Source organism: Thunnus albacares, chromosome 14 (genome assembly GCF_914725855.1).
Source record: "Thunnus albacares chromosome 14, fThuAlb1.1, whole genome shotgun sequence".
Classification (NCBI taxonomy): domain Eukaryota; kingdom Metazoa; phylum Chordata; class Actinopteri; order Scombriformes; family Scombridae; genus Thunnus; species Thunnus albacares.
In genome coordinates, this window is record NC_058119.1 from 18,939,566 (window position 1) to 18,952,152 (window position 12,587).

The following is a 12,587-nucleotide window of genomic DNA, read 5'->3' on the forward strand; positions in this document are numbered from 1 at the left end:
TTCTTTTTGACATTGTGTCTCTTCTTACTGCTGAGCACCAGAAAAACTCACAAGCCACAACAGTTGTAACAGGTGTGTTATTATGACAACCAGCAACCCTAAGTTGTCATTAGCTGAGGTGTTACTGCATATTTTTAATACTGTGGTTTTAAGATTTTTTTTTTACCTCTTCTCCTGTTTTAATATATTTGAAAATATAACATAAACAATGCATGAATCAATATAAAAAGGTATCAGTATGACAGAAACAACCCAGGCTAAATCTGAAAGCAACATTTGGCATTGACTTCTACTTGTTTTATGCTTATCAATTTATAGCTAAGTTTGAGTCCTTTAGCTTTCATGGTGGTGGTCTTCAGGGGAAAAGATGTATGCGGTGCAAACAGATGTGTCTAAAGTACTGCTGCTTGTAGCTAACTAATGACCTTTGCTTTACAACACACAAATCAAATATGGTATCCAAAGTTCTTTATTTTAATCCCAAGGTAATTATGTCAAACATATTATATTATATAAATCTGATTTTAACAAAAATGTACATGAGACCCACAAACAGACTTCCTTATCTTTGCTTTATCCTTCACCAGGTAGCAGAAAACAAACAAATGTTGTCTGACTGACTTTACAACTTAGAAACTATTGTTATGCAGCATTCTGGCCCAACATAAGATCAGTATATTAGTTTGCATAGAGCAGTGCATATCACCAGCATTCAGCATTGATTATTATGTGGAAAACATTTCATGAACATGATACCACGCAACAATCCTTTTTAGTCACATTTCCTACAGTAGATCCAATGATAATTCAGTCTCGCAGACAGACAGTACTGTCTCTGCTGTGTTTCCAACAACACTTTAACACTTGATCAGACAGATTTCAGTAGTGTCCAGTAGTACTTATCCTACTTTCGTTGTGGTAAGATCATTGTAACCCAAGCAATGACTTCAGCCTGGACTAGGACTGTGCAATATGACGATATATATATCGTGTGATGATAGAAAAAACGTCTATCATTGCATATTATGCTCTATCGTTTATTCCGTTGTGTCACAACCAGACCAATGCATTGCACATCAGAAACTATTTATTCATTGAATTTACAGAAAATGTGCTATATCGGGATATGTATCGCTATCGGGATAAAAAATGACTTATGGATATGAGATTTTGGTCATATCGCACAGCCCTCGCCTGGACCGGGACCATTTTTTCTCCTTCACACATCTTGTGGAAATGCAAGGATGAGCGCAGCATATTAATTGGTTTCAGTTACTATGGAGTCAGCCAGAGTCTACTGGTTCTGATCAGCAAGCTCTCTGGCCTCTTTCACCAAGTCCATCAGAGTGGAGAACATAGAGATGTCAGTTGGCTGAAGACCCATCTTCTGGATCTGAGACACACAACAGTACAGAGCAGGTTAAGAGAATTAAAGGTATCTCAGGTGACACTGTGTGCGTAACGCAATTTTGTAGGTTTGTGTATTCCGATAATTTGTCTATATATATATATATATATATATATGTTTTTACCAGAGAAATCTTCATATGATTGTTACATGTGCATATCTGTCACCGCACATGTCTGCATGTGTTTGTGGACCTGTCAAGCACCACCCACCTGTTCCCCGAGGTATTCCACATCAAGCGCCAGCTGAAGGCGGATCTTGCTGTCGTCTGTGGGTCCGCCGTTTGCTCCTGCTGTGGTAGTCGTGGTCGTGCCCTTCCTGGCTTGCTTCAGACGCTTCAGACTCTCCTCCATTTTCCTCACTGAGCTCAGCACCTCAGAGATGGTCTCATAGTACCTGAACACAAAGCACGAACACATTAAGAAAGATGGAAAATGGCAGTGATTCAAAATCGGGTGCGGTTGGAAATAAATCTTGATCAAATAAAAAAAAAAATTACTACCACTATACTGACTGGAATGAGAACAAAAAATATTGTATTGTAATTTCACCTGGGTACATCTACTACAATTCCTTCAGTTTCTTTTGGTTAATATGAAAGGACATTTTAAAATGAAGCTGACGTTCTTTCATTTACATTTAATGGATGAACGTCACACCGCAGGCCTTGGTCAATACTTCTTTAATTCTTCTCACACTAGTACTATATTTGGGTGTATTTGTGTGTGTGAGCTCACCTCTGTGTGCAGTCAGAAAGTGCAACTCGCAGCCACTCTTGTGCTGTAGCAGGCGTGACCAGCCCCGTTGAGTCAGTCAACACCTGATGTAACGGACGTAAGGCGTTGTCCATGTACGCTGATGCGCGCACCGGCAGATCCTGTCCAGGAAGGAAGTAGACTGTTGTATTCAGAACAATCTATATGCTACTGATCAGTGGCGAAGATATACACTTGATATGTGATTTTGTTCATGTTGGAGATGAGGAGAGGCTGAAATCATCCGAACCTTCATGTCACAACAGCTCCAGCCTTACTACCCTTTCTATTTAACTATTAAAAAGAAAGAGCATGTTGTAGGCTTCATTTTCTCAGTGTAGAGCTATGTTGTTGTTGTGATAAGTCACAATGAAAAGTCATAATGAAATTGCTTTACCAGATATAATGTGCATTGTACAGCTCAACTGTGTAGGAATATATATATATATGAATACAGAATCAGTCTCATATATCAGCAGATACTCAGAATCACATTCAGGGGCAATAAAACTTTATCAGGATCAGTTTTTCCTTTATATTCACTCTGCAATAGTGACTCCCAATAGCAAGGACTTTGCTAACAATGCTACAGAACATGTTGATTAATAAGAAAACACAATATCATAGATGCAGCTATACACAGTTCAGCTGCAAAGCAGTGATGCTGGACATTAGGGGGCAGACAGGCTAACCGTGAGTGGATGAATGAATGAAAGAAAGAGAAAGAAAGATTTATGAATACATTTGACAAAAAGTCGTTGGCACGAGTTCAACTTGAGTCCAGTAAATGGACCTTGAATTTTTTTGTCAAACTGCCATTTCCAAGGTCAATAATGAACCTTCAAGTTCACTTAAAATTTTCTTGGAACTGATGTGCTTCATATATCAATATCTTAATAGTATGTCCATCGTCACCCTGAAACATCACTTAGTTTATTAATAGGCTCAATGTTAGAGCCAATAATAATAAAGTACTCCACTGGCATTTGTTCGAATGCCAGTGGAGTACTTTATTATTATTGGTTCATCTCGCCAAGTTTCATTAAAATATGACCGGTCAATGCATTTCAAAGCTAAAATTCTGACTTTTAATTATAGCATGTCTAATAAAAAAATAGATGTGACAACACAGTTCCAAGTGAATCAACCCTCAAGGTTTTGTCAAAAGCAGACAAGCGTCATGTGCTGCCAATGTTTGCTTCAAGAAATGTTATTTGATGTAATATAGGAGAAACATGTATGTGTGCACGTTGCAGCTTCACTGACCTTATTCGTCCTGCGGTAGAGTCGTGGAACCTCAGAGGCACTCTTCAGGAAGCGACAGCAGCGTTCAGTCAGATGCTGGGTCATCCTACTGTTGAGAGTGGGAATGCTACTTGAGAGGCAAGCCTTGGAGTCCGCCAGAGCACCTGACATAGAAGAGAACAATAGTAAATGCACAAGTATCATACACACACAGTCTGATTTATCACTGTGTTACAGACAGGGATGGAGAGTGACACACAAAGAGGAAGGAATGGCGTCATTTTCTGACCATGATTTTGTTGACAAAGATGTCATGTTAGCCTGCTGGAGTTTTTGAATGTTGACATTTTTTTAAAAGTCAGTGAACACTGGCATTTATGATTGCGTCATCATTCTAGTCTTTCTGCACGTTTCTTCCACAGTTTATGACCAAACAGTGCAGAGTGAGATCAAGCAAACACTGCACGTGAAGTGAAAAGCTAAAATGATTTCCACATGCACTGTATGGTTCGTTTACCTTCCACAACAGCAAAGTTCTTGAATCCAATGGCTTCTAACTGCTGTCTGACCATCTCTGACAACTCTGGTATCTAATAGATAGACAAGAAAACATCACGCAATCACTGCAAAATACTCAAAAAGTGACAATTTGTCATCTATGTAATATTTAAGGTCAATATCAACTTGTCTAAACTTGTGAAACAGCTGTGCTCTGATCTGTTAATTTAAACGTTCTGTGGCTGAACCTGCTCCTGTAGTTTTTGGATGTCCGCTGCGATGTAGACCAGCTGTTTGGTGGACAGAGAGGTGGGACTCCCGCTCTCGCTGCCGGCCTCGTCCATTGAAGTTCGACTGGAGGTGGACGAGGCTGAGCTCGGTAGAGGCCTGGTGGGCTCTTTAGTCACCTCAGGGGCTGGAGTTTTAGTTAACACCTGTGCATGATACCGATCAACATGAGGAACAACATCAAGTAGCAGCAACATGTCTATTAAATTTGATGCTGCTTGTTTGGACTTCTTTTTCTTAATAATGATTTTTAAATCATTACAATCCTCTATCTGTTTTATTGACGTTTACCTCGTCAAGAAACTTGGCGTATCGTGAGTAGAGCTGCAGCGTGAGCTTCCAGAAGCGATGAGCCAGAGGTGAAAGGTAGACTTTGTCTGACCAACACTTAACTAGGCAGGACCATAATACCACAGACACCTGCAGGTGATACGCACTGCCAGCTGGTCATAAACACACACAGACAAAGTGTTACTGTGGGAGAAGTATAGGTGCACACTGGTGTTCATCAGAGAGAATAAATGAGTACCTGGTGCTGCCTCTAATCCATCACTTATGGCGTTCTCCAGACTTCCGGCTACTTCCTTGTACCTGAAAAACAAAGAGAGACATTCAGAGGAGGGAAAGACAAAACAATCAATGTGTTATCAGCTTATTTCTTGCTTCAGCTCTGATATACACATGCTCATGACATGAAACAACACTGTGTACTGGAAATTATGGACTTTCCAGAAAGGCTGAACTGTGCAGGTTTGTATTGTGAAATGAGGACACGGGCTCTAATCTTTGTCTTGACGTGCAATGGTGAATCTGTCCACTGTGTACTTTACAGTGTGCGTGCGTGCGTGCGTTCGTGGGGGCAGCAGGTTGACAAACAGTAGACGACACAGTGTCCAACTTCTCCATGGTTTCACACAGATCAATGGCTATTCTGTCAAGGTCCAGTGTCATGTTTATGGGCTATGTTTAGTAATACGCTGACACATATTCTCAATTTACATTTTGCTTCTTTTCATTGTTCAGCATTACGCTCACACCAATAAGCAGTTTTCAAGATTCATATAAGAATGGGCTTTGTTCAACTTTTGAACGTCTGCCAACTTGTCTTTTTTCTCCTAAAAAATGCTGACAGGCTGGACGCATTTTTAATTAAAACTTGTCTCTTGAGCCCTTAAAGTCAGATCAAGCAGTTCTTCAAAATACATGCTGTGCAGAAATCCCACCTTCATCACTGTCTGAACATATCAATTTAAGCTGAGGGATCCAAATTCAAAAGAGAAAAACATGTATTGACTGAATGGATGCAAAGATGATGATTAAAATAAGACCTTAGAGAAAAGTATTAGTTAGTATTTTATTATTAGTTATTTAGTATTTAATTAGTATTTTGTATTTGTTAAACACTATGTTGGCTTTCCAGGATTAAAGACATTATCCATCTTTTTCAAAGACTATATAACATGATCATTGGTAATGCCTGCAGTTTACAATATATGGAAAGCGATGGTGTGTGTGTGTACATGATGTAAGACAGAGTTTGTAGATTGTATTGAGGAAATATGTACCGTAGTTGAAAGTAGACAGGCAGGTTCCATTTGTTGTGGAAGCTGGTGTATGAAGGATGCACTCTCAGCCTCTTTACACTGGCCTGCGAGCTGCACTGGCGCTCGAACCTCCGCACAAACTCCATACTCACGCTGTAACGCTGGAAAAGAAGGCGCCCGGGTGAGACTACAAAATCTAACATTGAATCATGTGACAGCATATGATACGCAAAACCAAAGTGAACGCATCAGCGCCCGTTGTGTTACTGTGGATGTACCTCATAGAACATGTCGGGGTTTCCGGGGTTGAAGAGGTAAGACAACCTCTCCTCTATTCCTTTGATCATCTCCGGCCACACAGAGTTCACCAGGAAATCATAGCCTGGCACTATGTCAGCTTTGTCACTGCGGAGAGAAGGAACAGCAGCACATTTTAAATATGTTATAACATTGTCTACTGTACTGTTGGTTCTACTTAAGCCAGTATAGCTTATGTGCATGATTGTAGAGGAGAAGTTGAGGAGCCAGTAGACAGAAATTGTCTAAAAGTTGACACTCTTTATGAAAGGAGAGCAAAATGTACAAATCTGTCTGTAATGGTGCATGATAATTATATTAATATATATTCAGAAAACAAAATAAATACATATCAAAGTGTGTGAAAGCAGATCACATAGCTCGGTCAATACTCAATAGCTCAAGAGATGAAAGCAGACAATTTGCTTTTCTAGTTGAGACAAAAGGATTTCAATACACAACAAAGAACTAATTGATCTATGAGTGTTTTGAATCAATTTGCCTCCAGGATGATATTAATACCTGGATATCGCTCCTCCAGTCACCTCTCTGAGGAGTCTACAGTGATGAGGAACAAACTCCAACAGTCGAGTATACATCAACTGGAGACCATTTGGATTGGACTTCACCACCTCCTCCACTATCACCTGAAAGGAGGAGAGGAGATTTTCATGATACAGCATTCATATCAAAGCAAGATATAACGTTCCAACATTTAGTTGAGGAAGCTCCGTATTCAGGCAGTAAGTTCTCTTGTTGTTAGCCTTATGTTTACCTGGTCCATGTATGGTTTGACCAGCACCTGTCCTACCAGGGCCTCAGCGTCTCGAGTCTTGTCAATGGTGGCGTACGTCCTCAGGCAGTGACGTACCATGTCCACGTTGGACGTCTGCAGCCCCTCGATCAGCAGACCCTCTAGAGACTGCTGCAGCATGGAGGTTATACCTGCGATACGCTGGCAGAGTACAAAAGCTCGTCACATACGCAGTTAAACGAGTATGGAAAATATACTGAGAGTACATTCCAGGAAACTAGAGTGAGCGAACCATGAATCAAAATGAAAGCTGGGATCAATTACTTTAGAGATCATTTGACTGTGCAGGATGCGGTGCTGCATGGAAACAGGAAAACGCTTCTATATTTCCTGCATACTTAGTGCCTTTACCACTTACCGGAAGGACTGTACAGAAGCTGATCATCTTTGTCAAATAATTACAGGACTTACGGATTGAAAGAAATGCAGGCAGACACACTGATTGACCAAATGAGAGGCTATTGATTTATCTGCTGTCTGACTGATTCACCCATAATACTTACAGGTCTGACTTTGTCCAGTAGGGGCATGCCTTTACTCTGTACAGCGTGGAACTGCAGCTGGTTGAATTCTGTAGCTATCCTCTCCAGGATCTGACCTGCTAACAAGGGGCTGAACACAGACAGACAGAAGTTAGACTAACAAACTGTTCTCTAGTACTTTTATTCCTGTATAGCTCTTCATAACAACAATGTGGACATTTGCCAGAAAATGGTATGAAGTGCACAAGATGACAAGACAGAAATATACCTTTGGACACTGCGGCTTGAAAAAAATAGAAATGCAAAGTTACATCTAAGACATGTTCCATCTACTTTCATTTTCTGCAGTCTGTTGACGGGCACTGTGCATGTAATGGCTGGTTGAGTAAAATATCATAATTCGTCCATCTGCCCACATTCAACTGCAACTGTTATCTACCGAAATGATGCCAGCAGGTTTATTGGCCTGTTTCCCACCTGCTGATTTCCAGAGAGCTGGATTCCTTGGAGTTCTGTGAGTGGAGGATTTTCTCAATCTTCTCCACTGAGCGCACCACTTGGATCAGCCTCAATACACATACCTGACAGATGGGATGATGTAAGGATGATGATAATTTATTGAGATCATCCCACAGAGCAGGAAAATACAATTACATATCTATATCTACTACTGCGACAATATCGTTGCATATTATCCTCCGCATTAAAAGTTGGAAAACCAGTGTTTCATTCAAAAACAGGTTTATCTTCTGTACGGAACCAAATGTAATTTGCTGAAACAACATTAAGTTCAGTCAGACAGCTAGACGAGGAGCCAAACCTTTTTTTTCTGCAGATCTTCCTGTTTGGACAGCTGGTTGTCTATAGACTGAATCACCTCACTGACGCAGGACCGCAGGCTCTGCAAACAGATAACAGCCAGCAATATGCATGAACACTCAGTAGCAGGAATTAATACAGTAGTAAAAAAAACAGTACACTTCATCAGAAAACATACCATAACCTCCTCTCGTAACTGTCCCAAGGGCACAGAGAGCTGATTGAGGGCCTTGTCCATCCCCACCTGAGACAAGAGAGAAGAGGTGTGAGATGAGAAACAGTCTCACACTATCTGACGTACTTTTAAACATTATTGCTGTATTGTTTGCTCCCTTTATTATTTCCAGGGTAAACATGAAAGCATGTTAAGAGCGCTACTGATACTGGATTTTTGAGGCTGATGCTGATATTGATACTTGAAAATAATAAAAATCCATTAACAGTCAACCGATACTCTTCTTCTGACATAAACACATAATATAAACAAATATTTTGGGACAGACACGTCTTTGTGATGATATTATAAGCTTACTGTCCATTTTGAACAACATGCATCATAGATGTTTAACTCGCGTGAATTAAGAATAAATAAAAACAGACTATGTTTCAGTTAAATTAAGACAAAATTCAAGCAAATATACATGAATAAAAACTACCAGTAAAACATTTATTGCTGCATTTTCTCTTCCAACATACACACAGAGACATATCTGTGATGTTCTCATTATTGTTTTCATTATTATAAACGGGCTTGAGATTCATCAAGCCACTTAATTAAAAAGGTCAAGCTTTCCTTTTAGACATTATGAGACAATATTTCTGCCCTCCCCTGTATCCTGTGGACTACATGCTGCTACGGGCAACAATGACAACAACTGACCAGGTTGGTGGAGAGGTTAACAAAGTCTGCATAGTCCTTGTTGATGAGCTCCACCATGGCTGTTTTCAGCAGCTTGTAGTAGAGCTCCAGGTCCTCTCTCATCTCCTCCAGCTGGACCTGCTTCCGACACTCCGCCACAAACTGGTCAACGTCAAAGTCATCCTGCAGAGAGAGAGAGAGAGAGAAATTAGAACCAAAAAGATAAACCATACTCAGAAACAATTATGCCTACTTGAAGAGAGTATAGAATATAACTCCCTCTGGGACAAGTGGAGCTCTGTCTGTCAGTCTGAGCCTGAGGAGCTGGTTGGACAGAGGATGGTGATATATGGACTGAACATTTTCAGACCTTATTCAGGCCAACACCGCCAAGAACTGACTTAGAGACCAAACAAATACTTGAAAAACTACTAAATATGGAACTGTTAATCAAAGACAACAAAACCCCCTAGATTTCCCCATTACTATGAACAATTTGAAAACAGAATTGAAGACCCTCAAAAGCAAAAAAGCACATGGTCCTGATGGAATATTAAACGAAATGTTGAAATACAGCACAGAAAAAAAAAATTCAATCTAATTCTGAGTGTGGGATATTTTCCTGAGAGTTGGAATAATGGTTGTATTACACCTATATTTAAAAGACCCTCAGAATTACAGAGAGATATGTGTCACCAGCTGCATGGGCGAGATGCTCTGCAACATTATCAACTCCTGTGTAGTTGAATTCCTCAATGAGCACCGGATAAAAGTCAGCTTGGATTCATGCCTAACCATCGCACATCTGACCATATCTTTACCCTCACCATTCTCATTAACACACATGTGCACAAAAATAAAAATAAAATTTACTCATGTTTTGTAGATTTCAAAAAGGCCTTTGACTGTATATGTCATCATTTATTGATTATTAGAGAGTGGCACACGGGGTTCTACCTACGATTTAATTTAATTTAATTAATATATTTGAATAACAAATGTTCAATTAAAATTGGAAACAAAAGAACCATGGGGTGAAATGGGGCTGCAGTTTGAGCCCAACCCTTTTCAACATATATATATATATATAAATACATTTGCAGAACAACTGCAAAAATCCACAGCCTCTGGTGTGACTCTGCAGGACACAGTCAAAGGTCGAAGGTCAAATGTCTGATGTTTGCTGATGACCTGATTCTCCTGTCTCCCTCCAGAGAGGGCTTACAGAGCCTGGACATCCTCCACAAGTACAGTCAAACATGGGCACTAAGCGTAAATATGAAAAAGACCAAAATATTGACACCGACATTTTGGCATGGCTGTGAACGAGCTGAAAGAAAACGCAAGAAGGGCTTTTTATGCCATCAAAAGACAAATTACAATTGACATTCCTATTAGGACCTGGCTCAAAGCTGTAAATTCAGTAATAGACCCAATAATGTTATATGGTAGTGAAGTGTGGGGTCCATTAACCGGCCAAGAACCTCCCAAAATGAGAAAAACATCCTCTGGAAGCCCTGCATGCAGAATTGTGCAGGGCACAACTTGGCCAATACCCTTTAATAATAAAACTTCAAAAGCGAGCCATCAAATTTTATAAACACCTCCAATCTAGCGACCCCCACTCCTACCAGTACAAAGCCCTTCAGTGCCAAGAGTTGAACAAACGTAAGAGTCCCCTCTGCCAGCTGGTCCTGAAGCTCTGCCCACACACACCATGGCTTCAGGACAGACACCAAACAATCTGGCCCAACCAAACCATCTCAAAACAAAAAGAATATAGTATCAAATACTGGAACAAAACCACGAAATCACAAAGTAAATTAGGATTCTATTTGACCCTAAACAGAGAGTACATGGTGGCAGAGTACATGACCATCGTGACTGATAGAAAACTAAGGAAAAAGGTGACAATGTACAGGCAGAAACAGGCCGTCACAGGCTGAACAGGCCACCCAGGGAGGTCAGGCTGTGTTCACTTTGTCATGAAAAAGAGGCAGAGACAGAATCTCACCTCCTACTATATCATGAGAAATATAAGGATTTGAGTTTTCTTTGAAAAAATAAATAATATATATCCCAAGTTCATCCATCTCCTCGATCCTCAGAAACTGCTCTATCTATGTGGGGAGAAAAGTCAGTGTGTAGTCATAGTTGCAAAATATGTTACATGTTGTCTGTCATACACTAAGAGAAACAAGCTCTGTGGTAAATGTTTCTGAGTGATTACATCAGTAAAAAAAAGTGTATTTTATTATATTGTATTTGATATGATTGTTGATATTTGCATATTATTGTATATTAATTGCTAATCATCTGTCAATATTCATATTTTTCTGTACTGCTTTGGCATCACAGGTTTCTGATCTGTCATGCCAATAAAGCTTATTTGAATTTGAATTTGAGAGAGACAGAGAGACTCACACACACACACAAAGAGAGAGAGAGAGAGAGAGAGAGAGAGAGAGAGAGAGAGAGAGAGAAACAGGCAGAAAAATCAGACAGACAGAAAGACAGACAGAGAGAAACAGGCAGAAAGATGAGACAGAGAGACGAAGCAGAAGGATACAGGATCATAATCATAACAGCTGCACACAATAATCAACTTGATACTCATTAATCTAATCATATCCATACTGCAATTAAAGCTTGAATGCATGCTAAATTGTTTAAGTATTCATACTGTCTGACAAAGAAGAAATGTTTAAGAAACAGGATGAACTACACCAACACGTCAACTAGCTAATGCTAGCTACTTTAACAGCATTACTCTCGTTAGGGCGTCGACAAACGAAGCGTTTACGGATTCTCACCTTCATAAAAACATCTTTGTCGAAGCACAAAGAGTCTGGTCCCTTTGGTAAATTCATGTTGAATTATAAGACGTCGCTACAACATTCACAGCGATGGGCGACAAGCCTCCAAGCAGCTAGCTGTGTAGTAGTGACCGAGCTTCCGCAAACATGGCAAGCGCACCACCGAGGGATAATACTACAGCGCCCCCCGCAGGCCGCCAGAGGTAACTGCACTGTGATGTTTACAGCCTCTTGCATTGATTTGGTCTTTTAAAATATTAAATTATCACATTTAGTAGACTATCCGCACTTAAATGCATTATGAGTTATTCCACATGACATGTTGCTGTCATATTACCTGTTACATTTATCCTATTTACAGTTTTATTCCTTGTGTATATTTCTGAAGATTGCTGTGTTGTTATTCTGTATAGACTAAGTATACTGGGAGCCACTAAACCAGAGTCAAATTCCTTGTGTGTGTAAACATACTTGGCTAATAAAGATGCTTTATTTAGAAATTGTCACATATTTAGGTCCACCTCAGGCAAAGTCTATCTGACCAAGACACACCACCCCCCACCTGTACCACCAGCAGCTCCACCACAACACAGAAAAAAACCCAGTGATGATACTGGTAACTCAATTCTGTTTTTTTTTCATCAGGTTCTTTTAAACTAACTTTTTAAGGAGTTGGTTGCAGTTATTTATTTAGTTGTTATATATGTGTATACCTTTTTCACTTTATACCTTTAAGTTGTTTACATTTATTTCTTTAATATT

General features: G+C 39.9%; 1 protein-coding gene across 2 annotated transcripts; it reads right to left on the reverse strand.

Annotated features, from left to right (window-relative positions):
- Positions 1-451: 451 nt before the first annotated feature.
- On the reverse strand, positions 452-11,976 carry cog2 (component of oligomeric golgi complex 2). Of its 2 annotated transcripts, XM_044373382.1 has the most exons (18): positions 11,823-11,976; positions 9,031-9,192; positions 8,329-8,394; positions 8,152-8,232; positions 7,809-7,912; positions 7,353-7,461; positions 6,811-6,990; positions 6,558-6,682; positions 6,017-6,143; positions 5,760-5,899; positions 4,724-4,785; positions 4,486-4,637; positions 4,155-4,340; positions 3,926-3,998; positions 3,430-3,572; positions 2,146-2,285; positions 1,621-1,804; positions 452-1,393 (listed from the first exon to the last, which is right to left on the reverse strand). In XM_044373382.1, exons 1-18 carry the CDS (start codon positions 11,877-11,879, stop codon positions 1,295-1,297), a joined length of 2,190 nt encoding a protein of 729 aa, XP_044229317.1. In that variant the 5' UTR covers positions 11,880-11,976; the 3' UTR covers positions 452-1,294. The 2 variants fall into 2 exon arrangements, with proteins under 2 accessions (XP_044229317.1, XP_044229319.1); XM_044373384.1 differs by lacking the exons at positions 7,809-7,912; positions 8,152-8,232; positions 8,329-8,394; positions 9,031-9,192; positions 11,823-11,976 and adding an exon at positions 7,600-7,790.
- Positions 11,977-12,587: the final 611 nt, after the last annotated feature.

Excerpts from the sequence above, each read along its gene's own strand:
- cog2 (XM_044373382.1), bottom strand. The coding sequence starts at position 11,879 with ATGAATTTACCAAAGGGACCAGACTCTTTGTGCTTCGACAAAGATGTT. Across the intron at positions 7,913-8,151 it reads AAGATCTGCAGAAAAAAAAG|GTATGTGTATTGAGGCTGAT; the intron begins GTTTGGCTCCTC and ends CCCATCTGTCAG. Across the intron at positions 3,573-3,925 it reads GAACTTTGCTGTTGTGGAAG|GTGCTCTGGCGGACTCCAAG; the intron begins GTAAACGAACCA and ends CTTCTATGTCAG.